This window comes from Zonotrichia leucophrys, chromosome 9, assembly GCF_028769735.1.
Source record: "Zonotrichia leucophrys gambelii isolate GWCS_2022_RI chromosome 9, RI_Zleu_2.0, whole genome shotgun sequence".
In the NCBI taxonomy this organism is placed as follows: Eukaryota; Metazoa; Chordata; class Aves; order Passeriformes; family Passerellidae; genus Zonotrichia; species Zonotrichia leucophrys.
In genome coordinates this window covers 16113656-16139484 of record NC_088179.1, presented here as the reverse complement: position 1 = coordinate 16139484, position 25829 = coordinate 16113656, and the positions used below count along the sequence as shown (strand labels likewise).

Below are 25829 nucleotides of genomic sequence, written 5' to 3'. Positions count from 1 at the left end.
CCCCGGTCCCTGCCGGACCCCCGGGACCCCCGCCCGGCCCCACCACGTGGCCGCCACCCGCCACGTGCTCGCCCTTGGCCCGGCCACGCCGCCCAATCAGCGCGCAGGCGCCGAGCTGCCTCCGTCCCATTGGCCGCGGCCGAGTCCTCCCGGGCGGGCGGTGCGTCCCCCCGCGCTCGCCCCCCGCCGCACGGCCCCGGGGCTGGAAGGCGCCCTCCGGTTGGCCGATCGCAGGGCGCCGGCCATTGGCGCGGCGGCTCGAGGGGCGGGGGCTGCCATTGGCCGGGCGGCGCGGCGCGCGCGGCGATTGGTCGGGGCGGGGGCGGTGGGGGCGGAGCCTGGCGCGGGGCTAGCAAAGGGGGCGGAAGGGGCGCGCGCTCGCTCTTTCGTGTCAGTGCCCGGCCCGGCCGCCCGCGCCTCCCTGCCGCTCCCGCCGCCCGCCCGCGGCCCGATCCCCCCGCGCCGCCGCCGCGCCGGACGCGCCCGCCCCGCTCCCGGACACAGCTCGGCCGCCGCCCCTGCGCCGCCAGGCACCGCCGCCATCATGGTGAAGATTACCAAGGTGAGGGCGTGGGGTGGGGGGGCGCAGCCGCCGGGCGGGCAGCGGGCGGACGCCGCCATGACGGGGCGGGCGGGTGCGGACGGCGGCGGATCGGGGAGGGAACCGGGTCGTCTTCTCGCCGCCGTGCGCTCGGGCCGCGCGGTGGTTCCAGGCCTGCTTTCGCTCGCCGTGAAGATGGCGGCGAGGGGAGGGGCCGCGGGCCCGGAGGCAGCGGATTCAAACACCCCCTTGTCCCGCCGTGCTCCGTGCGCCGGGCGCGGGACGCGGGACGGGAGGGGAGCGGACGGCGGGCAGTGGGGAGCGGGGTCCGGGGTCCCGGCGTGTGAGGGGCGCGGGTGGGCCCCGCGTGTGAGCGCGCGCGGATGGGGGGGCGGGGCTACGTCACAGAGCGGCCACGTGGGGCGCGGGGACAGCGAGCACGTGGGAGCGCGCCCTGCTCCCGGGAAAGGGCCCCGCGCTCCCGGGAAAGGCCCCGTGCTCCCAGGAAGGGCCCCGCACACCCCGCAACCACCGGGCGGCCCCCTGAGCACCGCGGGGGCCGGAGGGCGGCCACGTGGTGGAGACAATTGCCCGCCGGAGCGAGCGCTCGCAGGTAGCCCGCGTGAGCACGGGAGCTAAACGTGCTGCTCCCGCTCTCTTTCAGACCCCGAAGAATCAGATCAAGCAGAAAAAAATGGCTCCTCCCCCGAAAAAGTTCGAGGAAAGTGAGGAAGAGGAGTCCTCTGACCTAGAGGAGAGCAGTGGAGAAGAGGTGATTGATCTAGAGATGGAGTCATAAGGATGCACGTGTTACAGAAGTGTCGTGGGGGTTGTGGGTTACACTGTAACAGGGTATCAGTAAACTGCCCGTGTTCCTCACTAAACTGTGGCTAAAGAATAAACTGGATTTCTTAAAGCTAAAGCTGCGTGAGGAAAAATAGCTCAACTGCTAAGTCTGTACTTCCAGGCTTTTGGAAGTACTTGGTGGGGTCTTAAAACTGTCCTAAAGCAGATAAGCAAGTGGGTACCTAATATCCCTAGTAGTGAGCAGTATGACATTTGTCACATGTGATGACGTGCAAGTGTAAAAGTTCCAAGATGGTGAATGCTAATATGCACCACTGGTCTTGGTTCAGGTCCAGGGAATTTAGGGGTGCTTTGATGTTCCCTAAGTGGGCTCCTGAAAGCATCAAAAAGCTGAGTTTGAGCTTTATTGATTCATCAGGGTGGGCATTTGAGTTAACTTAAACTGTGAAAAGGATATTCTTTAGATTTTACTGGCTGTATGTTTGTCTGATAGTGAAGTAATGGTAGATTAAACAGACCAGCATGAGTTTTACATTAATGTGTCTTTCAGATGATCCCCCAGAAGAAACCACAGAAAGTTGCTGTTACCCCAGCCAAGAAGGCTGCAACTCCTGCCAAAAAAGTTGCTACTCCTGCAAAAAAGGCAGTTACACCTGCAAAGAAGGCTGTGGCTACTCCCCAGCCCAAAAAGGCTGTTACTCCAACTCCTAAAAAGGCTGCTGTCCTAACCAAAGGAGCAAAAAATGGAAAGAATGCCAAGAAGGAGGAGAGTGAAGAAGAAGACGATGAAGATGATGATGAAGATATGGATGATGAGGAGGATGAAGAAGATTCTGGTAAGCTACCTTTGACATACACATGGGCTAAAGATGGTTGAATCAAGTCATTAAATATGAGTACCTTTGGAATTTAAAGATTTGTTTAATACTTGGGAGGGGGTTCAGTGATTAAAGAGGGGTTATGAAGGAGGGGTGGGCAATGGGTAAAGTTTGAAGGAGAGCTTGGGCTGCAGCTGCCTTACACACAGCCTGTAAAACATCTCCTAGTTTCTTGATTGCTCTTTCCTGAACTTTTGGACAAAATTTGGGGAATCTCTAAGTAGTTTTTTATCTGATTCATTGCACCTTAGTAGTAATGACTTGTGGTACTCTTGGTGCAGATGAGGAGGAGGAACCACCAATGCCAGTGAAGCCTGCAGCCAAAAAGCCTGCAGCAGTACCAGCCAAAAAGCCTGCAGCTGTGCCAGCAAAGCAGCAGGAGTCCGAGGGGGAGGATGAGGATGAAGAGGATGATGAGGACGATGAAGAAGAAGATGGTATAAGATGTTTAATACTAAACACAGGGACCTGGGGGAGGGAGGAAGCTCAAAGGATTGTGGGAGTGATGCAGTGTCTGCTCAGCTGGTTTTAGCTGGTTGCTGTTGTCCAAATTGCTGAATGGGTGTTAATTTCCCTGTTATCAGTAAAACTTTTTACTATTGGTGAGCAGGTTTTGTTTGGATTTTTTAATGCAGTAAAATTCAAGGGAGAGAGACATCTTTTGTAAAAATTGAGTGTATTAAACTTTTTTTCTAAGAACATACAAATTTCAGGAGGCATGAGAACATTTTGCTCAGCAGCATTTTGTTATCTTAATTTCAAAAGGCACTTAATGTGGAACTGTCTAAATACTGTGCTCATCTTGTTTTAGAGTCTGAAGATGAAGCCATGGACACAGCCCCTGTTCCAGTGAAGAAAACCACTCCAGCCAAGGCTGCACCAGTGAAAGCCAAGGCAGCAGAATCTGAAGATGACGAAGATGAGGAGGAGGATGATGATGAGAATGACGATGAAGAGGAGGAGGATGAAGAGGATGCTGAGGAGGAAAGTGAAGATGAAAGTGAGTTAAAGTTTAAAATCTTACAGCTGCTGAGCAATAGGCTTTGTGTATGACTGGTGTAAAGATTAATGCTCCTGTGTTGATTCGGTTTAGGAAAAGTTCTGTATTTTTCAGTTGTGTTTTGTTTTGTGTCACAGAACCTGTCAAGGAAGCACCTGGAAAGAGGAAGAAAGAAATGACCAATAAAAGTGCACCAGAGCCCAAGAAAAAGAAAACAGATGGTAAGTGGTGTGGGATCATCAAATGATGTGTGTTTAATGGACTGTGATTGGACTGTGTTGTATGAGGAATGTAACTGTGAAGGTCCAGGATGTCAGGGGTGGGGTTTCTCAGCACAAATGATGATTATAAGGGACTTAATACTGAAATATGATGTCACTTCTGAGCAAAAACTGATGTGCTAAAGCTGTCTAGACTCTGGCTCTCAGTTTTAAAAACTGCCTTTAAAAAAAATCCCACTTTACTGTCTTTTCATTTAAAGGGCCCACATCAGCTTTCTCTCTATTTGTTGGAAATTTGGTCTGCACCAAGGAGTTTGAGGAGCTGAAGACTGGACTCAGAGAATTCTTTGGGAAGAAGAATATTGAAGTTGTAGATGTCAGAATCGGTGCTTCCAAGTGAGTTCATCAGTAGAATTTTGCTGCTAATTTTCTTTTATTTGGCACTAATTTGTTCATGGGGTCCAAGTGTGCTGGTGCTGGTTCCCCTCAGGATGCTGGGATGGTTGCTTGGTGGTGGTGAGGGTTTAACTTTGCCTGGAACCTGACCAGCCAGGACCTCTCTGGTGTTAGGTTTGTGTTTGTGGTCTGTGCTGCCAGAGATGGAGCAGAGACCTCAAGGATGCTGTTCTTTCAGGCGGTTTGGCTATGTGGACTTTTCATCTGCTGAGGATCTGGATAAAGCTCTCCAGTTGAATGGAAAGAAACTTATGGGTTTGGAAGTCAAACTGGAAAAAGCAAAGAGCAGGGAAGCTATAAAAGAAGACAAGAAAGGTATGGCCCAATTAAGAGTTTCTAAAACGCTTACATACAGATGTACAAGTTCAGACTGGAATATGTGCAAATGTGATCCCAAGAAATAGTGTGTATTGGGAAAGCTGAGGAAGAAATAGGTTTCTTTCTGAAACTTTAGGACGTGTTTTTTGAACTTGATGCCCTTAAGAGAAGCACAGCAGTTTCATTAACTTCGGTTACAGTTGCTTTTGCAGCTTCTGAAAATGTGAATGCTTGCTCTTAATTTCTCCTGGATCAACTTGCTAAGTCTCACTGAACTGGCAGTGTAGGTGAGGAGGGATTTTTAGCTGGTAACCAAAAGTAACTTGCCTTTGCAGTGAGAGATGCCAGAACGCTGTTTTTGAAGAACCTGCCCTACCGCATAACCGAGGAGGACATCAGGGAGGTGTTTGAAAATGCAGCGGAGGTCCGGATAGTGATGAACAAGGATGGAACCAGCAAAGGGTGTGTAGCTGAGAGGCCTGTTCTGTGTTTGCTGTTCCTCTAGCTCTTGGCATATTCTGATAAGCTTACATGTCCTTTGGCTACCTTAAGGAACCTGCTGCAATAGCTGTCCTACTTTTTGCAGCATTTTTCTTTTACATCTTCCCCCCTCCATTCGCATACTTTGTTGTTCTTTGAAGGAGGCATTTGCTTACATTCTTTTCTGTGTTGTAGGATGGCATACATTGAATTTAAAACAGAAGCTGAGGCAAACAAAGCTCTGGAGGAGAAGCAGGGCACAGAAATTGAGGGTCGTGCCGTGGTCATTGACTTCACTGGTGAGAAGAGCCAGCAAGAACATCAGAAAGGTACTTTCCATACTGATACCATGCATACATACAGATGGCATTCAGGATTCATTTCCACTTGCTTCACAAGTTCCTGGGGGTATGCCAACTTAAAATACTGCAAGAAGATTAAGATACCAGATCTTTTGCCTCACTTGTGCTCTGCATTCTATGCACTTTGTCTCTACTGCATTTTTCTGGCAAGGGGGAAACTGGTCGTGGTGAATAAAACAGGGTTGGATTTTGCTTTGGGCCTCACCTTGAGGTGAGGAAAGGGCAACAAGTATTCTTAACCCCTTGTCAGAGTCTGGTAACTAGAGAACAAGAGCTCTCTCTCTCCAAACCTGCACTTAACAGCATTGACTTTTCCCCCATAGGAGAGTCGAAGACCCTAATTGTCAACAACCTCTCATATGCTGCTACAGAAGCGACTCTCCAAGAAGTATTTAAGAAAGCTTCTTCCATCAAGGTGCCACAGAACAACCAGGGCAGGCCTAAAGGGTAGGTTGTGCCTTCCACCTGAGCCCCAGGCTGGCATTGCAAGTGACTTGCCTCCAAAGTGTCCCTTGTTCCCAGGCTGACTGGAAACTTCTTCTCCACACAGGTATGCATTCGTAGATTTTGCCACAACTGAGGATGCCAAAGAGGCATTCAATTCCTATAACAACACAGAGATTGAAGGCAGAACAATCAGACTGGAATTCAGCGGGCAGAAAGGGAACGCAAACGCACGAGGAGGAGGAGGAGGATTCGGCCGTAAGTGTTTCATGTTTGATCTCCAGCTGTGGCACCATCCAGGCAAATCTATGGCTGCTTTAAAAAAAACCATGCCAAACATTGTAAGCAAATGTGCTGGATATGATGACTGATTATCTGAAATGCTGATGAAACTATTGTTAAATTCCTCTAGATAGTCAAGTGCTGATCCAGCAGTGTCTGTACAGTTGGTTGTTATTATTGCTGATAAGGTCCAAGTCTCTATTTTAAAAAAAGGAGTGGGGCAAACTTAATTTGGCAATATCAGGTTGGCTGATGGAAATCCTTTGATGTCAGACTCTTAACTGCAGTCCTGAAAAAAGTTTCCATGGACTCCAGGTGCTTGAGCTGTTGCTTGAAAACAATCCCTTTATCCCTGAGAGCTGTTCTGGGAGCCAGTTAATGCAAGCTGGATGTGATGTTATGAAGCTGAAGGCTGCCTTGCTCAGGCTGAATGAATTCTGAATGTGCTCCTTTTTCACAGAGCAAAGCAAAACATTGTTTGTCAGAGGCCTTTCTGAGGACACCACAGAGGAGACCTTAAGAGAATCGTTTGAAGGCTCAATAAGCGCAAGAATAGTCACAGACAGAGACACTGGATCATCTAAAGGGTGGGTTAAACATCACCTGGGCTGGCTTCAGGTGCTACAGAGCACCTCACTTTAGCTGATCTCTGCAACACAGGGTGTTTCTCATGCTCATGTGGGTGGTTCTGTGGAGCTGGTAAATGGGGTGAGAGCAGAGAACACAGCTTTGGGTGCACTGGTGGAGGGCAGCACGTGATCACTTCTCACCTCTTCTCAATGAGCTCCTTCCTGCCAACAAACCTCCGTGGCAGCTGATGGATTCGCACGAGAAGAAAATTACCTGTACAGTACTGGCAAACTCACAGTGGGGTTCCATCGATTGTGATTAGCCACTGCTGTCCTACAAGTGACACATCTGTGGGATGCAGAAGTGCTGGTGTTTGATTCCAAAGGATTTCTGGTGGGAACCTGCAGGTGGTGCTGCAGCTTGTGAAATGGGACTGACTTGGTCCTGCAACCTGTTTCCTAGGTTTGGGTTTGTGGACTTCAGCTCTGCAGAAGATGCCAAAGCAGCTAAGGAAGCCATGGAAGATGGAGAGATAGATGGAAACAAAGTGATCCTTGACTTTGCTAAGCCAAAGGGTGACTTCCAGCGTGGCGGTGGATTTGGTGGTCGTGGTGGCAGAGGAGGTGGCCGAGGAGGAAGAGGTGGATTTGGTGGCAGAGGTGGTGGCAGAGGTGGATTTGGAGGTAAGAGGAAGCCAATGCTGCTGTATGGAGGGGATGTGCTCCAAAATGAACCCAAAGCCATTCTTGGGGTTATGGTGTAGAGCTACTAGAGAATATTGAATGTGAATTTATTTTCTGTCCTGTGCCAGGATGGGTTTAGAAGACCACTGCAATATATTTGTGTGCATTTAATATAAATACTACAGTGGTAACTCTGCTTTTTGCAATAATTTTCTTCTAGGTAGAGGAGGAGGTGGCTTCCGAGGAGGCAGAGGAGGAGGTGGAGATCACAAGCCGCAAGGGAAGAAGATCAAGTTTGAATAAACTTCCCCTTTCCTTTCCCTTTTCCTGCTCTCCGAGACTATCTGAAAGGACTCCGGGGGTTTTTATTCTCCTTTGATGGTGGCGGAGCCTTCGGAGGACATTCCAAGAAGCGAAGCAGTACTGTGAGCCACTTGGAAGATAAAATTCTCATTTCAAGGAAGAGAGAGCAAGCCATTTTGACTGCTTGCCTGTTCAAATGAACTTTTTAAAACAAAGAGTGATAGATGTGGGAATTTACCCCTTGTCTGTGAGTTGTCTTGAATTTATAATGTTTTACCCATGTAAAAAAATTTTTTTTTTCCTATAAACTTCTGTAGCATTTTTGCTGTAAAAATGCAGAATGTTTTATCATTTGTGCTTTAGCACCCTGTCTTGGACAGATTAAAGGACCTAAACTGGTTCGTGTTACTTCTGTGCCACTAAATGAAGCCAGGCTGTGAGAAACAGGCAGTCTGTAGCCTTCCCTCTTTTGGGTTAAGGTCATTGGTGTCACAGCAGCAGCTTCTGTCCTGCTCTGCTCCAGCAGTGTATGCATGCTGTTAGCAGGAAGTAGGGGAAAGGATTGTGATGGCCAAGGTAAGCTCTGTAACCACTTTTTTTTTTTTTTTTAACTGAAGATGCTGTGATGGTGCTTGCTAGCAAGTTGCTTTTCTACTTTCTTTTTAAACAAAGTAAATCAGATCTTGTACTAAGGCCCTGCAGTTCAGTTGCTCTCTCCTACAAGTATTTTCTCTTGTGCTTCATTTCAAATTGTCTCTTCTTGCCCCTAAATGTGAGCAGGAGTTTGGGCTGAGTGGCTGCCTTGTAACCAAATTCAGGCCTCCTTTCCTTCCTCATGCCAACCAAGGTCTACAGTCTGGGGATGAAGGGCCTCAGTCCTGTGGCATGGTCACTGGCTGGTTTTTCTAAGCAGACACAGCGTGCTGCCCTGCAGTGGCAGCTGTTCAGTTTTACATGCTTTTCTCAGAGTGCTGGGTGCAGAAAACAGGCCCAGAAAGCAGGGCTGTGTGCCTGAGCCTTCCTGGGCACGAGGTCCCTTGATGTCCTCTACCCCTGCCCTGCTGAAAGGTCCTGCCCTGACATTTGGCCTGTGCCAGCTCCAGCCCTGGCCAGCCTGTTCCACCCTCCTGGCACATGGCCACTGCTGCGACCTTCCCTGCCCTGCTATGGTAATTTCTCCCTGGCTTCCACACATCGAGCCCACCCAAAGGCCATTCCCTGTGGCCAAAACTAAACCAGTAGAGTCAGGGGTCCTTTCAGCTGGAGAGCTGTGCGGTTTGTGTGCCATGTGTCATCGCCCCCGGCCCTTCGCCATCGGCCATTTTGGAGCCGCGGCCCGGCGGCAAATGGTCGGAGGGGCGGGCGCGGCCGCCAGGGGGCAGCACCGGCCCGCGCTCCGCGTCCTTCCCGCCCCGCGTGAGGGGCGGCTCTGAGGGCACTGCCGGGGAGCCCCGGCATGAGCCCTGCTACCACCGCCGGACACGTGGCACACGGTGGCATGTGACAGCGTGGGGTCCCACTGGAAAGAGAATGGGCAGGAGTGTCCATGAGTGCATCCACTGAGTGCTTGTGTCTTGCCCATGTGTATGAAATTTTTGATGTCTCCTGGGGCAGCTAGCCCCAGTGAGATGGCCCAGCCTGCCAATACAGTGTGTCCTGGTCCCCTTTGCTGACCTCTCTGCTCCCCAGCACCAGGAGTGTCCAAGCTGGGTGCCAGATCTGGAAACAGCCCCTCGGTGCCCAAAGGCCAAAGTGAGATGCACGGGTTCACCTGTGGCTTTCCTCCTCTTCACCCCAGCCAGGTTTGAACCTCATGACCAGAAGCTGTGTTACCCCATGGTGCTGCTTGGGCTGTGGAAGTGAGCAAGGTCCTGCTGTGGGGATGGTAACAGGGACAGGAGTGCCCATCTCCTTCTGCGCAAGGAGAGAGCGCTCAATAAAACCAGTGAGTTCCCAGCCCTGCTGAAGTGGCTTTTGCCACAGAGGTTGACATGAGAAACTCCTCCCTGCAGGGCACCAGGAGGATCTGAAGTTTAGCTTGAGATGAAGGTGGAGGAGAGCATGAAAGAGAGAAAATACCCACCAGCCTGGTTACTGTGCCTGGCTCCAGAAGGAAGCTGTGTCAAAAACTGGAACAGGGCAGCTTCAGTCCCCAGTTGCCCATTCCAAGAAGTCAATTTTGTCACTGTAGCACTTTGCCAGGTTTTGTTCCCAGCAGAAACTCACTAGTAATGACATGAGGTGAAGGCTTGTAGGATTTTTTTCTTCTTCTTTTAACCTTTATTTAGAAACTAGAATATTTACCAAACTCTACAAGGTTTCTCTGTAACGGTCCCACCAGATGAAGAACACTGAGAAATGTCTGCACACAGCCCTGGCTCACCATACACATTGCTACAGAGAGCGAGAGCTGACCCTGCATCCAGGATAAATGTACAGCCTAAAGTACTGTACTTGACATAAATTATGGAGGTATCAATTTGGAAAGTGTTTCTGAGCTCACTCCTGTTGGAAGGAGGGAGGGGAGGGAAGAGTAAAGAGTTGTGTGCTGCCTAAGCCCAGTGGGTACCAAAAATGCCCTTAGGACTCTGCTGAGGGACCTGGTGCATTGTACATCCAGTTTCACAGTATCACCACCAGCTGAGCCCTGGGCAGCACTGGCTCTTTCTCTTCCTTCTCTTCAAATCTGCATCTCATTTGAACAGGGCCATTTTAAGAGTGGTGTGGCTTGGCGTGTGGGTGCCCTTTTTGACTGGTTTATGCTCTTTTATTTTTGTTTTCTAACCTGGGAAATGTACTTGGAGTAAATGAAACAGGCCTGTTTCCAAAACGCATTAAGAAAATAAGAGAAAGGGGAAAAAAAAAAAAAGGCACTGCACAGGGGGACCTTTGAGGTAGTAAAATATTTTTCCTTTCAATGTCTGGCACCAAAGAGGGAGAGAGAGTAAGGGTGTCTGTGCCTGTGTTTCGCTGTGCGTGGTCAGGGCCATGCACGTGGCTGTGTGTGTCAGCCCCTGCAGGGACAACTGGGCATGCCAGCCCTACACACAGGGACATCTGTGCGTGTAGAGCCTGTGCCTGGGAGCACGTGTGTGAGCATGTGTGGCTTTGCACATTCCTGTGGCCTTTGCTCATGCCTGCAGGCAGTGGCTGGAGAGCATCCGTGGCCCTTGTGTGGCCACATGTCTCTGTGTTGGGGGTTTCCACCAAAGCAACCAGCCCAGGGCTCCCCTTGAGAGCTCGTGGCCCTTTCAGCCCGAAGAAAAAAGGCAATGTCTTGTGACCCATTTCCTGTCATGCTCCAATCTCAGCCTGTAGAATAAATACTGCAACAACCCTGAGAGGAGCAGACATGTGAAACATCAGCTTTTCTTCACTTTGTTCCCTTGGACCCTGCTTCTCATGCCAGAGCAGGACCAATGTCTCCAGCCTACCCTGGAGCATCACAGTTGCTGACAAACCAGGGCTGAGCCCAAAGCAGCCACACACAGAGCCTTTGGGGCTGTTCTTCCCCTGCAAGGCAAAGCCATGAAGGCAGCTGTGCAGCACGGAGAGGGTCTCCCACAGCACCCCCTGGGATGCCCAGGAAGTTGGGTCCCAGAAGTGACAAATGCCCCCCTGGGGGATCCCAAGGGGGATCCCCACTTTTCTCCACCTCTTCCTTGGCCACAGGCAAGGGCAGCTGGCCTAGTCTCTTTCCTGCCAGAAGGAACAAATCCCTGAGGAATTTCAGCTGGGTGCATTCCTCTGAGGACACATGCAGTAAGGCTGCAGAGGGGCTGGGGAGCCAGGCACAGCCCAGGCTGGTGCTGGGAGCCATCGTTGCCTGGGAGCCTCTGACAGGGACAAGGACCCCAGGTCCCCAACTGCCAGGCTGAAACCCTAACGGGGACTCAGGGCTGTTGAGGGCCAGCCTCGGAGAGGAGCCCCTTTCCCCAGCTGCATATGGGGACACACAGGACTTTGGTGGGGGTGAACCCAATGCACACAGGGTCAGTGTTACCAAGACCTTACATAGAGGAGAAATTTGAGATAACAAAATCCCATGATTTTTGAGTCGGGGGGGTTGATGCACTTGTAATTGGCTGAACTCCCTTGGATCAGCTTCCCTGGATAGCCAGACCCTGAACATCTCCAAAAAATGCCAGTGCCACATCCCTCCCTGCCTCCCTCCACTCATCATGTTGCTGTGGAGGAGGTACCTAAAGCAGAGCACAAACCTCTTTGCCCTCTCTCCATTTTGTGCTAGACTTGTCATGCTTTGTTGGTTTTTTTCTCTTTTTCAGCAACCCCCAACCCAGCTGGAGATACGTGAACCACAATACAGTACAGGAACAAACCCTGCCCGTGAGTGCAGTGTCTCTGCCCCCCTCACCCTGGAGGGCAGTGCCCCTGAAGGATTTGTGTGCCACCAGTGGAGGCTCACCCCACCCCAGAGCAGGGATCGGTTGTCCCAGCTCCTGCAGTCCCAGCTCTCCAGAGAGACTGAGCTAAAGGACATTGAGTTTTCTTGAGCATGTCAAGTTACTGTGGACCAAGTCCCACATTTGGAGCAACTCTGGAGGCAGCAGTTTATGAACCACCAACATACTCCGGTAAAAACATGGCTCCTTGTTCATCTTGCTGTTCTTGTTTTTCACAATACCAAAAGTCTTGAAGCCCTCGTGCCCAACAGGTGACACTTTAAGGACTTCCAAGCACATCCCTAGGAAGACATCATCGATGGGGTACAGCTCCAGTGTCTCTGAGGCCTTATGCAGCCTCTTGGCCAGAGCTCCATCCATGATGAAGCCCCCACCCCCTGCGTAGGGTGGGTAGATGTTTTTGTTGTAGAGGGCACTGGGGATGTAGTACTTGTTCTCCTTCTTACGGATTGGCCTGGCCCTGTGGAGGACATCCCCCACAAAGAGGTCCTCTCCCTCCTTCTTGTCCTCCAGAAACTCCAGGATATTGCTGGGACTCACAAACACATCATCGTCGCCTTTGAAGATGAAGTGGACGTTGTCACAGTAGATGTCGACCCACTTCAGGAAATGGACTTCTTTGAGGGTGAGGTTGAAGAAGCTGTCCAGGAAATCCCACTGCAAGATGTCCCCATAGATGTGGTTCTCATAATCTAGCAGTTTCTGGTGGTTGGCTCTCTCCTCCTCCTTGGAGGCGGTGCCCAGCAAGAACAGCGTCCTGATCCTCTTGCCCTCCACCTCCTTCTCTTGGCCCCAGGTCCTGCGGATGGCCTCGCGGCGGTCGTGCTGGGTGATGATGGACTTGACCACAATGAGCAGGTAGACATCCCCGCTGCACTTCTCTGGGTGGTTGATCAGCATGGGGAAGTAGCGGCAGTGCCGATAGAGCAGGAATTGCTGGAAGTTGGGCTCCAGCCCTTTGAACCAATCCACCTTGCTGAAGTTCTGGTTGGCTGAGCAGTTGGTAGTGGTGACATCCCAGGATTTTGTTTGCTTTGCCGTCAGGCTCTCCTTCTTCACAGGAGCTTTCTCCTTCTTGGTCTTCCAGAAACTGTTGCTGATGGAGAAGGCGTTGTCTCTCTTCTGTGATTTCAAGGGCTCTGAAGGGGACAGTTCTTTCTGCTGCTGGCCCTGCATGAACTGGTTTGGGGCCATTCCACGCTGCAGCACCGTCACTGTAATGATCAGCAAGAAGGAGAGACAAACTGTTTTGTAGATGGTCTTCTTCCTAAAGGGAAGAGACAAGGGGTTAAGGAGAAGAATATACAGGCTTAAAGAGGCTTGTCTGCAAAAGCACTTTCTTGAGAAGTCATGGGATGCTCATAATCTGTGTTCCATCACCTTTTGAGGAGTAAAAACCTTGTGGGAAGAGCTGCAGGACACCTCAATGCATACTCTTCCCAGCTGTATCCTGCTTGTGGGGTGGCTTTGGGGCCACACTTAACTGTAGGGACAGGCACAAGGTATGTGGGGGTGATTGCAGTGTCCTCTGGTAACCCCAGTATGAAGATCAGGGAAGGGTTCACAGGAGAAATGAAAATGGGCTGAGAGAGAGAGAAGTCAGGGTGAGAGTTTCAGCAAGGCAGCTGGTTCAGGAGAAAATCCCAAGAGAAACTGCTGTTTCAGCCATCTGAAAATTGTAGTTTAGGACAAGAGCAGGAGGGAATTATCTTTTCCACAAAAGCCTTAGCTGCAAGACAGACATACTGTCCATGGCCTAGACTGGCATCACAGGTGACCATAAGAGTCAACATGAAACTAGCATTGCTGTTTAATTTCAAAATGGCACATCAGGATGAAAAAAGAAAGCCATTTGAGTAAAATTTCATGGTTCAGTGGGAAAAAGACATCCCTAACCCTACAACCACCTTGGGAACCAGTATTTCTGGGGGCACTCCTGGGCATTTGGGCAGCTCTTGGGTCCCGTTGCTTCCTTTGTGGTGATAAGGAGCAGTGGATGCAGGGCAGATTGGGTGGGCAGATTTTCCCTGCCTGTGACAATCCAGGTGTCTGCATGTCCTGGGTGTGCAGGGCATGAGTAGATCAAACCCAGTTCTTCCTGGGGCCATCCTGCTGCTCTCCTCTGCTGCAGATCTATAGCCCTGGGAAGCTGCTGGCTCGGGGACAAACCCTGCATGGAGTTCATGGGGAGCTTAAGCAGGATCCTCCTGAGGTCCTTGGGACTGCAGAAAAGCCGGACTTGGAGATTATTGATGCACAGTTCCTTCCCAGCCTGCTTTTCCATTCAGCTAAAGGTGGGTTTCTCATTCCTCTGCCACAGAGGAGGGGAACTGCTCTCTCTGCTCAGCTGCACAAAGTAGCTCCTGAACACTCAGCTTCTCTCCACAGCTTGCACACTGAACCAGCTTCCTCCTGCCTCAGGCCTGCATGTCCCAGCTGCCTTGGGGCATCTCCCTGTGCAGATAAGCACTGGGCATGAGAGGATGGCAGCTGAGCTCCTTGTCTCTACTCTCAACAGCTTCCCAAGGGCAGCCCCATCTCTGTCTGCTCTGACACAAGGTGCTTGGCAGTCCCTGAACACCCTTTTCCTGCCACTGCATTGTGGAGCTGATGGAGACAGATGTGGCACTGGCCTTGGGATGCCCCTGTGCCTGTCCTCTTCATGTCAGAAGCACATCCCAGCCTGGGTGACACCCACTGGGGACAGCACGCAGCCCCCTGCTCCTGTCAGAGCCAGAAAAATCCAGAATCCTCTCTAGCAGGCAGATGGCACCTTCACTTCAGGAGACACAGAGAAGGAGCTTGGGGCTGCAATCTGAAACATTTAACCCAAGTATTTTCCAGATAGACCAAAAAAAAACCCTCAAAAAGCTGCAAAACTCTCCTAGACTGGATTGTGATCAGAACCACCATGAAGCTGCTGGAGTTTTCCTCAGGCTGCACCAAAACACCTATGGGACACCCCGTGGGTCATCAGACTCCCCAGGGCAGGAGACAGCACTGTGCTAGGGATTCCACTCACCCTGAAATGCAGAAATCCCAGAAGGGAACCAGGAACTTTCAGGAGCTCCTGTCTCTGGCTTCGCTCTGAAGCACAAAGAACTTTTGAGCTCGACGTCGTCGTGGGAAAACTGTGATCACTAGTGTGGACTGTGGGAGCGAGCGTGGAAATAAGTAATTAAGGATAAATGGATAGATATTCCTCATCCGGTTTTGTATGTGGCCACTCATCTGAGACTGATGAGGGAGCAGTTCTGATTAGATCTCACCATTCCCTTAACCCTCTCCAGCCCTGCCTGCACAGATTTGAGCTTATTCTTACAAACCCTTCAGTTCTAATACAACTTTACTCCAAGCACAGCCAAGCAATGTTTAAAACCTCTCATCCATACCTGACAAGAAAATGCTGCAGAATTTCTGCTGCAGAAATAACCCCTGTCACCCTGTGTAGTAATTTTATTTGCATCAATCCCATCCCATCCTGTCCTGTGCCACCACATTCTTACACTTTCCGCCATCCAAGGACAACAAGCGATAAGATACTCAGCCTGAAGGATGGTCAAACGTTACCCAGAAGCCAAAGGACAGGGAATTACTGATACAAATTTTAACAATTTGCATAGGTAGGGCTGTCACCAACTGGCACAGATGGTCCCAGCCTTGGCAGACTCTGTCTGACAGTGCATGGGTGCACTGACGCCCATTACTCTCCTTGGGACAAAAAGTTCTGACCCAGGGCTGAGGGGACAATTCCAGCTTTTATTAAGAGCTGGAGCGTTAAGTGGCCTGGGTATGTTTATAGGTGAGGTGTTGCACAACAGCACAGAAACTCATTCCTCCTTCCTTCAGTGGACCCTGTTTCCTAGTTCTCACCAGTGCAATTCTTGCTTTGTTACAAGAACCTATTTGGGATTTTTCTTACTGGCCTGACTGCAAATCACGGGGTCCCACCAGGTCCAGCAGGAACCAGGAGACCCAGAGCCACCTCTGCCCTGCAGAAACCCTGTCCCTGCACTGCCAGGAAAGCGGTGGGGACTGGGAGGACCCTGAGCCACAACTGCAGGCAATTCCCATATCAAACCAAGGATTTGGGGGGGCTGCCATCGGCGCCAGTCAGGTCACTCTGTCCCAACTGCTGGTGTTGGTGCCATCAAGAGAGCCTTGAAAAGGTCTTAACATGCTCCTTCTCTTCCCTTTTATCCACCAAGGAATTCAAAAGCCTCCCTGTGAGGTGGCTTTGCCACCAGGCAGTTAAATATAAACTCCAAATTAGAGGTGGGCAGTACCCCTTTCAGGTGTTGATGCTCGAGGGCAGATGAGGCGCCGGGAGACAGGGGCTCTCTATCCCTATCCCATTCACTTCGGATTCGCGTGAAAACCTTTTGGATCCACCAGCGCTATGTATTTATGTGATAGGGGCTTTTGCTGGCCCCTCAGTTAGACCCAGTCTCTGGAGGCACCGCCAGTATAGAGTCCTGCCTGATGGCAGCGCAGAGGATTTGGAGAGGGGACCTTATAAAGGGGCAGATGCTGGGCAGGAAGAACCCAAATGTCCCCAAGCACCAAGCGGGGCCGCAGCTCGCCATGCGGGTGACCGGAGATGCGTCCCCTCGTCATAAAAGTCTGGTTTAAATACAAGGCCGTAAAACCACGCTCCTGGGGAAGGGGCAAGAGCCGAAACCCCGAGTACTGCCCCGGACGAGGGCATCTGCCCCCAGGCTGGCGCTGCCGTGGGACGGGACCCCACCGGGCAGGGCTGGAGGCGCTGCTGCCGCCGGCCCCTCCACACAAACCAGCTCTTTTCAGGGAAAAGCTGGGAAAGGCATCCCCAGGGATTGGGGGGCACCAACCGGCCGCCCCTGCCCGTTGCCCCCGTCCTGCCTCCCGCCGGGCCGGAGCTCCGGTGCCCCGGGATGGAGAGCAATTCGTGTCGGGAGCGGACCCGCAGGGAGCCTTCTCCGGGGTACCGCGGCCAGCGAGACCCCGCCTGGGAGCCCCGCGGAGCCGGGACGGTGGCTCCAGGGATGGGGACAGACGGACAGGGGACAAATGACACACTCCGCTCTAAGTCGCTTCCGCATGCCCACCGTCCCCACCAGAGCTGTCCTTCCCCGGCCGGCCACCCCCGGGGCGACGAGAGAGAGGGACCCGGTGGGGAGGGATCCTCGCAGTCCCCCGGCTCCGGGCAGCGTCGGGACGGCAGCGCCGGGCAGCGGGAGCGGAGGACACGGGACGGCGGAGCCAGGGATACCGGGACTCGGTGCGGGAGCGGGGCAGGAGCGGGGCTCGGGCTCCGCGCTCCCCGGAGATCACTCACCACTGGAACATGCTGGGAGTGGGACGGGGCGGCCGCTCCGCTGCTGGCCGGGCTGCCCGCGGTCCGGGCGCTTCTCTCTGCACTCTTCCTCCTCCTCTTCTTTTTTCTTTCTTTTTTTTTTTTTTTTCCCTACTTTTTCTCTTTTCCCTCCCCTCTCTCTCCGAGGTGGAGCCTAGAGATGGACGGCAGAGCAGGTAGGTTAACTCTTGCCCTGCCCCTCTGTCCCGTCCCCCCTGCCCGCCCCCGCAGGCAGACAGACAGACAGACACCTCCCCAGTGCTCCCAGGGCAAGGAGTTTAAGGGTGACACCCCACACGTCCCCCTGAGGACCCTCCCCGCTGCTGATGGCTCTCTCACCAGGATCTGGGGCGTCCTAGCCCGGCTCCTGGTGTACTGTGCCCTCTCTGGGGTGCGTTAGTTCTGCCCCAGAGTCTTTAATGCACCTCCCGGGATACCAACCTCTCCTGGGACCCACCCTTCCCCTACGAACCACATCTCACTCAAGGTCCACACCTTGTTAAGGGCCAATACTCTGCCCAGGACTCCAGTCTCACCCAGACATCCATGCTCTGCCCAGCACTCACACATTTCCTAGGAACCACAGCACACCTGGGCGTGTAGGAAGTTGACAGGGAGTTGCTGCAGCAGGAAGATTCCTGCTCAGCATACTGGGACCTCTCATGGGTCAAATTTCCAATAGCATCACAGCCAGGTGAGGCGTCCTTTCAAACTGTTCCTTTAGCCCTTGATCAGATGGAATGCAGTTTCACCAGCATTCCTGCTAGAGTCGAATCAGTATGGGACACCCCATTGCCCATTAAGAAGCAGATTAAAGACCTTATTTTCCTTTTAAATGTAACATTTCAGTTGCAGGTGTTTTACAGCCATAAAAATCAGTCCTTCTGATTTCTGATATATCCCTTTTTTGTCACCCTCCCAATCCCACCAGCTGCTCATGTTTGCCATGAAGCCAGGCTGGGAAGCCTGCAGGAAATTTGCAATATTTCCTTTCCTGTCCAGCAGAGATATCCCAGCCCCTTTCTGAACAGTTCCTCTGCATTTTTCATTATGAGGGTCAGGGTCTCCTACAGCTCTCACAACCCCCTCGACACACTGAGCTTCTTATGGGAAAGGCTCTTCTTTCAAAGACTGGACATGCAGAGGGACCCACAACCTCTGCTACTGAAACAGCACCAAGAAAAATCCACATCCAACTCAGTTTTGGGAGGAAGATTGTGCTGCTTTCTCCAGATCTGTTTCTCTCTCCTTATCTCAGCTTATCGCTTTCCCAGGTGCCCTGCAGCTCTGTGTCCTGGGGCCTGTGAAGGCTCCCCAGGAAACATTGCCCAAACAGGCTGCACCAGCTCTACAGCATCCCATGTCCTTATCACCACCAAAAGTCCATACATACCTTTCCTGATTCCTTTTTAGCCTGTTCCCAGTGCCTATAGGGAAAATTGTATTTGTTGCATTCATGGCCCCAAGAAAACCATGGCCATGAGATTCACTGAGCATCAGCTTGACCAGAACAGGCTGTGAGAAGGACCCTCCTCATCCCTGCAGCACAGGGGATGGTTTGGTGCATTCCCTTGGCTGGGAATTCACCCCGCTCTGCAAGGAGGGGCTCACAGTTGAGGAGCACCCCACTGGAGGATGGCCCTTGCACAAAGGGATGTGAACAGGAACGCCCTGAGAGCGTAACAACCATTTCACCCCTGCAATTTGCCCTGGGACCATGATGTGGACAGGGATGGCAGCATCCACTCGAGGGGAGCTGCAGCAAATCCCAAACCACAGCCTGGGGTGACTGCTGCCCCCCTGGGCACCCTGTGCTGTGGGTGTGCTGCAGCCTCCCGGGGCGCTGCGGATGCCCCAGCAGCAGCACATCCAGCCCGTGCTGCAGCCTGCAGGCTGTGCTGTGCTGCTCCAGCATGGAAGGGGCACTGCTGCAGGGTGAGGAGGGCTCCTGGCAGCCTGGGGCAGGGAGCGGTGCCAGCCCTGTGTCCCGCCTCTCCAACGGCTGCTTCTGTGCAGGAAAGCTGTAGGGCTGCAAGCATAGCACTTCCCGGATGATTCCATGCTGCTGTGCAGGTTTTGGTTCAGATAACCCCCTACCTCCCTCTGTGAGGGAAAAAGGTGCACATCCCACTGCATGGGTGTGAGGGCTGCACAAAGCTATACCTCTGATAATCGTTAAACACTCAAATCCTGACAGGTCTTGGGCTTCTGATGCCTGGGATAAACACAGAACCGGGCATCCCTGGCACCACCAGCTCCTGTTTCAAGGATGAACCCAAAAATGAAGCAGAATTGTTTATGATTTTTTTTCATCATACATAGAAAAGTTTAGGACAAAACCAAGTTTTCAGCTCTTCAGATTCACCCTGGGAAAGCAGAAAAGCAGCAGGAAGAACAAAATCCAGCTAAAAGGATATTTCTTTTAAAAAGTCTTACTCGACACACATTCCCTTTATCTCTTTCCAGCATCCAGCAAGAACAGGTTTCACATGAGCAGCTACAACCACTCTGCTGAGAATGAAACACGAAAAAGAGAAACCTGAATATTTTTATTCACCCCAGCAGACTCAGCCAGCAGCATATCCCTGCCATTCCTGCCCAGCCCTGCCTTCAGCAAAGCAGCTGAACCTGTAGCCTTGCCCCTCCTCTGCAGCACCCATCATCTGTATTTCTTAGGTCTCAGCCATTAGACTGAAATTTGGAGGCACCAGGTGCCTTTTTGGCACTGTGGGCAGAGCTGCAGATTTCTGGATTAGTGCTCTTGGGGCTGCTTGAAAATGCAAAAGCCCAGTTTCTCTTCCTTGCACAACACCAGTGACATTTGAGGTGTGCCAGGCCACTGCAGCCCTGGGGGAGCTGGCAGGGCACCTGTGAGGAGCAGCAAGGGGCAACCTGTAGGGACAACAAGGCTTTGGAGCTGGCATCAAACAGGGCTCCAGGACATTGTCTGGGTTAAGGGAAAGGACAAGGACTGGGTGATACCCAAGTGGCTCATTTAGATGTTCTCAAAGCTAACCACAATGCTTTTTTTTGTTTCAAGAATCCTCTTTTAATTTCAAAGTGGACCTGAACTAAAATGTTTTATTTTAAAAAATAGTACAAAGAAATAACTGAGCTTTTTTTATTAAGTTTATGTAATCCCAGAAGACTGGCTAGTGGCAGATTGACCTAGCCAGTGTTTTCCCACTGATGGTTTGGAATTTGTTTCACTGGGGAAAGCTGCACTGGTTTCTTTGATATGGGTTTTTTTTGGTGTGTGTGAGTGTTGTTTTCTGATTTATTTTCATTCCAGCAAATTATACATACACAGAAAAAACTCTCACTTCTTCTTCCAGGAATTCTCACACCTCCTGACCACTTGTGCCAACACTGTGGTCCCTGGGCTGGGTTTCCCACACAATCCGAGGTCCCGTTGCCCTGTGGAGACACACAAACCAGCCCTCTCCTCCCCAAACCTCTGAGTGCCTGGAGCAGCACCAAGGGCTCAGCCTGACCCGAGAGCAGCTGCACAGGGTGGTCACACTTTTAGGTTTTTCTTTGTTAAACCGCTCACCTGTGGTGTACCCTGGAGCAGGGAGGGAGGTCAAGGCTGCAATTTGTTTGGCTGAGCCAGACTCACACCACATCAAGATTTTGCGCACACTCAGGAGCAAACATCCTGGATGTGATAGGACAGGGAATGTTCCTTTCTCCTTCCATGTTTGTTTTATAAGCACCTTTCATGATGCTGTGGTAAAGAGCAGCCCTGTGAGACTCGCCCATCATTGTGGCTCTCACATGGAGTGCTGGGAGCTGGGAGCGGGACCGGCTCTGCCTCAGTCCCAGGGAAGGTTCCCCAGGCAGTTGGGATTAATTATTTACCTGATTTATTGCTGCGTCTTAGAAGGTGGAGCAGACGTCACGGGCTGACCAGTCTGACGTGGGACACTGGGAAAGACATCCACCCCCACAGAAATCTCCCTCTGCTTGCCCATGCTAACAGAGCCATAAACCAGACCCCAGGAAGGGTGAGTTATTTTACTCATTAACCCCAGTGCCCCGTGGCTGTTTCCATCCCAGTGCCTCTGTCAGAGCAGGACCATGCTGGCACCCAGGATGCAGGAGGAGGTTTTCTGCCTTCCACAGCCAGCTGCTCCATCCCACTCCATTGGCCTCAGCATCTCACACACTGAAACACTCAGGGCTGCAGAAACACCTTGAGCCACAGCTGAAAGCCACACCCTCTGTCCTGCCTGGAATCAAACACTCTGGGATTTGCATGATTTCTTCCAAAAAGAGGAGAAGAGTGTAAGCTGATTTGCAGGGTGATGGCTGGGCCAGCCCCCGTGCTCTGGGGTCCCCAGGCTGCTGCTGCCCTTTGCAGACCCAACCATGGGATGCAGCTGGGGCTGGTGGGAAGTGCTCTCCTGGTCACTGTGCCAGGAGCCACAGGAGCAGGGCAGGGGGAAGCACTCTGCAAACCTGGGTGAGCAAATCCCAAACCCAGACCCACCCAAGAGTTTCTGCCCAGTCAAAAGGCCCCCTCCAGCCTCAGGGCTGCTGCCCAGTGAGGATGCTGCCTTCTCTTCCCACGGGATTGAAACCCCTGGCACACCTGGGTGTCCTGGGAGCCCTGTGTGGCTGTGCTGTTGCTTTAAAGCAGCAGCTGGATCCAGCTGTGACTGCGAGTAACCCTCACCGCAGCCTTGCCCAGGCCCTTTATGCATTTTCCAGTGGTTCCAGAGGCGCTTGGCGGCAGCGTGCAGGGGAAACCGGACTCACTGGCTGCTGGCGAGCAGAATGGGAGGGGAAAGGGAAAACATTTCCCTTCCCAGAGGAGCAGGGGGAGCCCAGAGCTGCAGCTTGGGCAGCGGGCACAGAGGGGGCAGGCTCTGGGGTGTGATGCAAACAGCCTGAGGCTGGGCACGGTGAGCCACGGGCCCTGGCTTTGTCTCTCCCAGCTCAGTGTGTCCCAGTGAGAGGTGCTGACCCCAGCGTGCCTCAGTTTCCCTTGTGCAGGAAGCCCCAGGATCTGGGTTTTTCCTGATAACCTGTGGTAGGATGGCATCCAGGCACTGAAACAAACAAGGCCATGAGGACATCATATGGAGAAATCTTAGGGGACGTGAATGTGGGGTTTGAGGTGGGAGACACTCTCATGCTGCCCAAACCCAGTAAGGAAGGAGGAGGATGGGGTGCTTGGCCCTGGGAAGGGAAAGACCTGTCCTGGTGCTGAAAGATGGTAATTTCCATCCTGGACCCTCCAAAGAGGTGGAGAAGAGGAAATCAGGAGTGTTAGGAAAGCAGTGTCATGCCAGCAGTGAAATCAGGAGCCCTGCCTGTAGAGATGCTCCTGCCCTTTGCAGGGACCATGGGCCAGTCCTGCCCAGCCCTTGCCATCCTGCCTTTTCTGCCACACCAGCTGTGGGCACAGCCTGGAGGTAAAGCCCTGGCTGGGCACCATCCCATGGAGCCGCTCTCCCAGCTCCAGCCTGGGAAGAGCTGGGCTCCAGGTGCCAGCACAGCCCTGGGAAGCTGTGCTGCCTGGGGACTGGCACGGGCCCAGAAGCCATGAGCTGCAAGGAGACAGGAGACGTGTTTTCCGTTGGGCAGCAGAGCACTCGCGACGTCTCTCATGAGTCAGATGGAAAGGACGGCTCAGGAGTCACCTGAGCCCGGCGGCTGCCTGCCCACGGCCCCTCTCCAGCCCAAGTGGAAAAACATACAGCCCCTTCCATGCCTGCTGAGACCCTGAGCTCTGGCCGAGCCCCCTCCTAGGCTGGCAGATGCAGAAATGCTCACATTAGCCTTTTTTGGCCAAACTGGTTTAGGAGAGAGGCAGAGACAACTCAGACGTCCCTGGCTCTGTGGCTCTGCTCAGCATTAATCATCACTCTGCTGCTGCTCGGCGCCAAAACCTGGGCTCTGCTACAGCCACTGGTGGATCTGTCTCCAGCAAGAGACGGAGAGAGGGAGAAGGAGGGCATGTGGAGTGCAGACTTTCCCTCTTTGGCTGGGGCTACTGGACTGAAGCCACAGCAAAGCTCCCTGCATGCGCACGAAGGGAGGGCAGCACCCGCGGTGCCACCCCCGGGCAGGCACCCGCCGGGCACAGGGGATGACCCTTGCATAGGCACTGCTCCCCAGCCCAGCTCAGGGAGCTGGTGGGAGAGGTGACAACAGCAATTTGCTAGCCTGGGAGTAGCTGAGACATAAGAGAGCCCTCTGGAGAGGAGAAGGGAGTCGGCACACCCAGACGCATTCCTGAGGTTTGGTTTCCATGGTGGGATGTTCACCCGACGGTGAAGTCATTCTATGCTGTGAGCTGAGATGGCCAGTGAGTTAATGCATGGATCCAGCTCCTTCCCTGATTCACAGCAGGCGCAGCCACAGCCCCTGCCATCCCTTGGGCTGACGGCTCTCACATGGCTCTGGCATTTCCAGTGGCTCCGTGCAGGGAGGCTCCAAACACCGCTGCTGGGTTGATCCTGCCTCACCATGGGAAAACAGTTCCTGCACAGGGTGGAGGACAAGCTGATGGCTCTCCTGGGTCCTTCCAGCCCATTTGTATCATCACCCTGTGCTCCCCATCATGGTTTACTTTCCCTTCAGCCTCCTGCTGTCACTGGTGACTCCAGGACAGAAATGCACCACCCTAAGAGGTCATTCCTGCAGGGCCAAAGCTTTGAGGATCTGCCCAACACTAGAGAGAGGCTGGGAAGGTTGGAGAACTGGGCATCATGAAAGGAGCAGGATGGAAAGCCCATCAGTGCTTGGGGCGAGGTGGCAGGGAACTCCCTGGCACAAGCAGCTCATGGTGCCAGCACCGAGCATGGGGGTGCAGAGTTCAGCCACGGGGCTCCACAGATCAACAAACCAGAGGTATGGTGGGTGAACTAGCCCTGAAATGTCAGCCAGCAAGTTGATAGGATTATTCCCAGCCTCTGGGGTGGTTTTCTGCAGGTCTGCAAGCACAGGGATGCGGCCAGGCTGCCCAGAGCCACCAGCTGCCATTTGCTCCCTCTGCTTTGGGCCACAGCTATTTGTGCAAAAGGGAAATATCTGTCTGACTTTTCATCAAAGTTCAACTCCCTCACAGTCCAATCAGCTAAATCCCCATAAAAAGCATATCCCTTTAGGATGCATCTCCTGATCAACCACCACTGCAAGGGCCTTTTGCACACCCTCTGCAACACTGGTCCCCTCCTGCTCTCCCCAGCAGATGTGGGCTCCAGGACAGGGGAAAGCTGAACCCCAAGGGTTCTTCTTGCTGGTGTCTTACACGAGCACATGATGCCCCTGGAAGACAGCAGGACATGCCTAATCCTGAGATCCATGATGGGGGACCTCTCTGAGTGGTAGCACCACCATGTGCAGAGCTGTTTGCTTTTGAGATAAAACCAGACCTTCCCATACATGCTTGCATCTAATCTAAACCAGAAATCCCTCTGTGCTTCTCATCTCACATGCAGCCAGGCACAGAGGTCCTAACTGGGACCACCAGGAAGCCACTCTCCCTTTGGGACAGCCCAGAGCTATGAGAAATGTTGCCTGCTCCAGGAAGTGACAAACCTCCTGGCTCTGCCCCGGCAGGTGACATCCCTGGGGCCCAGGAGCTGATGCTGGGATGTGTAAGGTGCTGGCACAGCCCGGCAGCCGCCTGGGTGTGTGTCAGGCAGAGCGGGAAGTGCACAGCCAAACTGAGCCAAAGCAAACCGGCAGCTCCAGGGATGTTTTACACCAGCCAGGATGGAGCCCCACCCCTGCAAGCCAGTGCTCGGGGCACCAAAATGTGACACGAGACAGCTCCGTATCCCAAGGACCCCAAGGATCTTCCCAGGGCTTTCCCAGCCCTTGCCCAGGCTTTGACACCCAAGGTCACATCAAAGTCCAGTGATGGGCGCAGACAGACCCAGCCTCTGCTGCCCCTTCCCGTTCTCATCCCTGACCCCTGGCAGACACCCAGGTGTGGTGCAAGGCTCCTCAATCCCTCCTGAGCCACCACCTCGGCCTCCCTCTTTGCTCGGGCCCTTTGCCTGCACTCCGCACTAATGAGCTCCATTTCTCCTCCTCTCCCGGGCAGCCGGCCCCTTCTGCGGCAGCTCTCGCTCTCCTCCCGGCTCCCAGCTGCCCTCCGGCCGGGCTGACTCACGCTCGGCGCACACTGGGCCCTTTCAGAGCCCTGGGCCCCGAACACTGGCCCAGTCTTCCCGCGCCGCCGGGCCCGGCTCCCGGCCAAGGGGAGCCATCCCCGCCCTCAGAGCGCGCCTTTCACCGCCGGGAGCCAGAGCGCTGCCCCGGGGGATCGGGGCCAGGATGGGGCACAGGCGGGAGCTCCGCCGAAAGGGATGGACACACAGACCGGGTCGCTTTGAGCAACGGCCAGCAGTTAAAAAAATAAACAGATGTGTTTGAGAAGAAAGAGGTTTACAAGCTTCTAATGTGACCATTCTTGGCTTGGACAGATGAAACCTGTCAGGAATCTTTTCCTCCTTTCTGCCTTGCCCAAACTTCCTCTGACCAACAGCGGGGCTCTGTCTGTGCGGGGATGGGGCCGGAGAAGGGGCTTCTCTGTTCCCAGCTCCCAAACCAGCAGGGGCGTGGGCACCGCCATCCAAACCGCCCCTCACCTGAAAACCGTGCAGGATCCTCCATTCGAGGAGCTGCTGGAAAAGCCACTTGCACTTTCTCAGAGCTGAGGCTGTACAGAGTGGGCTGGAGCCACAGTCTGCAGGGCAGCACCAAC

At 53.1% G+C, this 25829-nt stretch overlaps 2 protein-coding genes and 3 non-coding genes across 5 annotated transcripts; 4 read left to right on the top strand and 1 right to left on the bottom strand.

The window, feature by feature from the left end:
- The first annotated feature begins 398 nt into the window (after window positions 1-398).
- On the top strand, window positions 399-7746 carry NCL (nucleolin). The gene is made up of 15 exons (XM_064721303.1): window positions 399-562; window positions 1206-1313; window positions 1899-2184; window positions 2508-2663; window positions 3038-3226; window positions 3364-3447; window positions 3708-3843; window positions 4082-4218; window positions 4557-4683; window positions 4897-5030; window positions 5387-5510; window positions 5614-5765; window positions 6250-6376; window positions 6822-7042; window positions 7263-7746. The coding sequence occupies exons 1-15, from the start codon at window positions 545-547 to the stop codon at window positions 7343-7345; spliced, it is 2082 nt and encodes a 693-aa protein (XP_064577373.1). The 5' UTR covers window positions 399-544; the 3' UTR covers window positions 7346-7746.
- LOC135452004 (small nucleolar RNA SNORD82) lies at window positions 3558-3627 on the top strand. The gene has a single exon (XR_010441510.1). It is a non-coding gene; the product is annotated as a small nucleolar RNA SNORD82 (small nucleolar RNA).
- On the top strand, window positions 5863-5939 carry LOC135452005 (small nucleolar RNA SNORD20). Its single transcript, XR_010441511.1, has one exon. It is a non-coding gene; the product is annotated as a small nucleolar RNA SNORD20 (small nucleolar RNA).
- Window positions 6560-6700, top strand: LOC135452002 (small nucleolar RNA SNORA75). The gene has a single exon (XR_010441508.1). It is a non-coding gene; the product is annotated as a small nucleolar RNA SNORA75 (small nucleolar RNA).
- A 1865-nt stretch (window positions 7747-9611) lies between the features above and the next one.
- Window positions 9612-17284, bottom strand: B3GNT7 (UDP-GlcNAc:betaGal beta-1,3-N-acetylglucosaminyltransferase 7). Its single transcript, XM_064721486.1, has 2 exons — window positions 17087-17284; window positions 9612-13036 (listed from the first exon to the last, which is right to left on the bottom strand). Exons 1-2 carry the CDS (start codon window positions 17095-17097, stop codon window positions 11836-11838), a joined length of 1212 nt encoding a protein of 403 aa, XP_064577556.1. The 5' UTR covers window positions 17098-17284; the 3' UTR covers window positions 9612-11835.
- Window positions 17285-25829: the final 8545 nt, after the last annotated feature.